Genomic DNA, 4,593 nt, shown 5'->3' with positions numbered 1-4,593 from the left:
CGTCACATGGTATGGAATGTCCCTTTGGCCAGTTTGGCTGTGCCCCCTCCCAGCTTCTTGTGCACCTCCAGCCTTCTCAGTCGGTAGAGCATGGGAAGCTGAAAAGTCCTTGGCTAGTGTAAGCATTACCTAGCAACAACTAAAACATCGGTGCGTTATCAACTTTGTTCTCATCCTAAATCCAAAACACTGTACCAGCTACTAGAAAGGAAATTAACTCTGTCCCTGCCGAAACCAGGACAGTTGCATAAAATTATGATGCATGTATGTGTATATTTTATAGTACCGTATCCTGTGGTTAATCACAAGGAGAGGATATTTTAAGTTATTTAAAGATTTTAAAGGCTATTTTAGAGGCTGTTGTGTTAAGGAGTATAAAATGGCTATAAGCTGACCATGAATAAGTTTAGGATAAAAATAAAAAGAAAGCTGTATTGTATAAATAAGAATACTGAGAAGCCTTGAAATAGCTTTTTAATACATAAGAAAGGTAGCTGAGTTTATGATAGACTATATTAACATCAGGCATACGATTATAGAGCACGAGTTCCCTTCAGGAACAGGGCCTGACCTACATACCACAGGAGATTCAGCCTACTTTTTCCTAGTATGGAAAAGTGACTGTGTTTTGCATGTTTTTCATATTAGTTTATACACTTTAATTTCTGAATTAAATATTTTACAGCAGAAATTATCTACTAGACTGAAAGACATTTTTCATAGTTTTACATTTCTGTTTTATATTCTTTGCTCAAATAATTTAATCACTGTTTTATGTAAATATACTGCATATATAACAATAAAAAGATTGCTAGGTGAGACTGAAAAGAAACTAACTGTCAAGAAGTGTCCTTGAAAAAGTAAATCATGGAATATAATGTAGAAAAAACAACTCCTAGCAGGATTTGTACAAGCACTTTAGAATCTATGAGACATAGACTAGAAGAAGCTAGATTGGACTAGGACTGTTATTTTAGGGTGACTCTTGCAGACATGAAAAATAACGAGGAAAAATAAAACACTGACTATTAATTGTTCCATACATTTTTACAATAATCAGCATAGTTTACAACTTGTAAATTTTAAATGATATTGTATTAATTGTTGAACTGAGAATTGAACTGGGAATCAAAATGAGGGTCAAATTTTGCACTCCAATACACTGGAACCTATATGCCAATTAAAGATATATAAAAGGATGAAGTTAAAAACAGTGACTCAAACTTGAAGAAAAATATGGATTTTTTTTTTCTGTGTATCTGTTCATTTCAAAGGATGACCACGCTTCCACAGGATGTCATTTACCTTGTTAAATTGTGCAGAGATTTAGTTTTTCTATCTGATCAGATCCAATCCTAAATAGCTTTTCTTCTGTAAATAACTATCATAGCTAAATAAACAAACATATTACTTCTGCAGAGTTTAACTAATTGTTAAAATAAAGTTGTATTTTCTTGTACAGACACAATATATGTGGCAAGATCAAACAACTCTGCCATTCAGAAATATAATATTTGGGTTTCAGATTACTGTCAGCTATTCTGGTTTACTATTTGTGATGTCTGGTATTTACATCACAGCTTTGTTGCCAAGATGACAAGCATACTTACTGTAGAGATGCAGGCATAATTATGATAACCTTGTTTTTAATCTTTCCCGGTAGGATTTTGGAGATGATGGGTCCTTGTACATTACTAAGGTTACCACAACTCATATGGGAAATTACACCTGCTATGCTGATGGCTATGATAAGCTCTATCAAACTCATATTCTCCAAGTGAACGGTAAGGAAAAATGTTCTAATTACCAAGTTATAAGAGACTTGGATTTGGATTTTGTTGAGCAGATCTGTTGTTGCTGGTTTACTTTTTTTATATTGTGTTACAGCTTAACAGAAAAAGAGATACAAATATTTTTCCTTATTGTTCTCCTATAAATAAACTTGCAAAACAATAAATATAATAATTTTCATTTATTACTTCCATATGAATAATAGTTATTAAAAGGAGTAAAGATAGTCCAGAGGACTTGCTCTGCACTGTGAACTGTTCACCTGTGAGGATGTTTAGCATGTTATCTGCAGAATAATAAATGTTTTTATATATACACATATATATATACAGATAAAGTAGTTTTTAGTATTAATTTAGTAATTCTGGAGAACACCCTGGGAAAAATAAGTGCCTAGGTCTGTTGTGTTAAGAACGTTGCATTTAATATAAGATTAACAAAATGCACTACCCTAGAAGTTTTGTAATTGATGTAGGCTTCTAAATTCACATTTATTATTTTGAAATCTAACCATGATTTTAGTAGAGTAACTCTAGACATCTGGATTTGAAATCTTAATCTTTACATTTTCCTACATCTGTTCAAGTTCTAAGGACCGCTTTCCTGAACTCTCTACTTGGACAAAACTTAACTGCAATTGTTACTGGTGCCCTGAAGACAGGGGGCCTTTCCCTTCTCTTGAACCATAGTACCCTCTCCTAGTTCTTTTTCCTATATGTAATTTTAAATTATTTTAAGCCGTTGTTCTCCTCCGCTGATGAAAGGTCCAAGTGTCCCACTGTACTTTATTCCCAGTGAGGTTCAATGTCTTTTTTTTGAGTGACTTTGTGCTTTCCTGTTATTTCAATGTTCATATTTATCTTTGACTCTTAAGTCTACCTTTCCGCATTAAACTGCCAGTATTTGTCATTCCATGTTGACACTTAATCCTATCCAGAATCATGTTTGAACTGAACCTTCTCCTGCAAATTTACTTTGCGGTAACAGGCTCTAACTTTCTCCTGAAGCATATTCTAGACGTAGTTTCTTGGCCACTGCTGTTGCCACCATTCTTTGTTTTGTTAATTGTTAGTCAGTTGTATAAACTCTTATTATAATTGACTTTTCTTGACATCTGTTATCCAAAAATGCTGAAATATTTTCTGATAGTCATATCTTTCATTGATATTCACACCAAATGCAGCTTCCAAGATTATTTTACTTGTCTTTTAATATGAGTCATTCTTCTTTATTTTTTCCCCATTTTCTGTTGTTAATATCCTTCACACTTTAATGACTTTGATGTTTAGTGCTTGTTTGCAGTTTTCTTAACATGTTGTCTCTGCCATTGTGTTTCTCCAGGAATCTGGCTTAGAATATCTATTTATCCATTTCTTTTAATTTTTTTTTTCCTATTTCCTATTTCCACCCCCCAACATTTTATAAATGGAGTGTCCTCCATGAGCTAATATATGGAATCAACATCTTTTCCTCCTTCAAATTTTTCTTCAGGAATTCTTTTCTGTCATTAGAAAGTCAGGTAGCAAATACTGGCTAAACTAGTGAGAAAGCTGAAGTGCAGTCTTCCTGCAGACAGCAGAATTATTGGCGAGTTGGGCACATTAGAAGGTCCTTGACCAACTTTCTCCTCCTCTGTTTCATGTGTGCTGGTTTACCCTAATTTATTAACAAAATTATATTCTTGTCAACACATTCCCTACCTATTCCAATGTCTTAATAATCCTGAAGAGGTGCATTGCAACTGTTAAAATACTAGGATTCTTCATGTTTGGCTCAGTTCAGCACACTGAGGCAAAACTCCACTTAAGTTGAAGAAAGTTTTCTGCAAGACTAGAAAATCAAGAAACATAATTTGGGATAGGTGAAGGAGGACAACTGTAGATTTTTCTCATGATGAAGTGTCTGTCAGGAAATTGTATATTTAATCTGCAAACCACTGTAAACCTTATGGTGCCAAAGGCAATCACTGCTGTTGCTGCTCTGTATCATTCATATAAATTTAAAGTTGTCCAAACAAATTGACCAGTCCATGTTTGCTCTGCTCAGATAGCTGCTGTTCCACAAGCTGGCACTAGATTGGTACCTTCCAACACCATTTTGGATGTTGATTTTTGGGGAGTGAGGGAAAGGGAAAAGGAGTCCTTTTGAGAAATAAGATCATTTGCTGTGCATATTGTGGATAAATGGAGTTAAAACCATTGAGATTAAAGGTCAAATGAACAGCTCTTCCACAGTTTAGATCTGTACTTCTAAGCAGTAATCTTCCTAAGCACAGGCAAGATGGTCGGTTCTTGTAGCTGTGATAATGACTAATTAATATAATGATACTTGTATTAACAGGAGAGTCAGACAAAAGGTTAATGAGATAATGAGGCTCCGTTGATCACAGAGATCGTATGTAAAGATTCAATGAGAACAGTGTAATTAGATTTTAACTTCTTTCTTGATTTCCATTTGTGTAAATCTATATATTTTTAGGAAAAAAACCATATATTTTACATCGACTAGTTTGCAAATGTTTTATGTATATATAATTTTGATTTATTTTTGTCCTGGTTTCGGCTGGGATAGAGTTAATTTTCTTCCTAGCAGCTGGTACAGTGCTGTGTTGTGGATTTAGTGTGAGAATAATGTTGATAACACACCGATGTTTTAGTTGTTGCTAAGCAGTGCTTACACTAGTCAAGGACTTTGCAGCTTCTCATGCCCTGCCAGCGAGAAGCTGGGAGGGGGCACAGCCAGGACAGCTGACCCAAACTGGCCAAAGGGACATTCCAGACCATATGATGTCACGCTCAGTCT

General features: G+C 34.7%; 1 protein-coding gene across 3 annotated transcripts in view; it reads left to right on the top strand.

Annotated features, from left to right (window-relative positions):
- Positions 1 to 4,593, top strand: part of FSTL5 (follistatin like 5) — a 356,700-nt gene that overhangs the window by 270,390 nt on the left and 81,717 nt on the right. For all 3 annotated transcript variants that reach the window (XM_009272309.2, XM_009272308.1, XM_009272310.1), the window contains exon 7: positions 1,664 to 1,784. In XM_009272309.2, the coding sequence (XP_009270584.1) occupies positions 1,664 to 1,784 (121 nt within the window). The remainder of the gene's footprint in view (positions 1 to 1,663; positions 1,785 to 4,593) is intronic.

Source organism: Aptenodytes forsteri, unplaced genomic scaffold, assembly GCF_000699145.1.
Source record: "Aptenodytes forsteri isolate BGI_AS27 unplaced genomic scaffold, ASM69914v1 Scaffold13, whole genome shotgun sequence".
NCBI classification, from domain to species: domain Eukaryota; kingdom Metazoa; phylum Chordata; class Aves; order Sphenisciformes; family Spheniscidae; genus Aptenodytes; species Aptenodytes forsteri.
The sequence above is the reverse complement of the archived record's forward strand: the minus strand, read 5'-3'. Positions and strand labels throughout refer to the sequence as shown.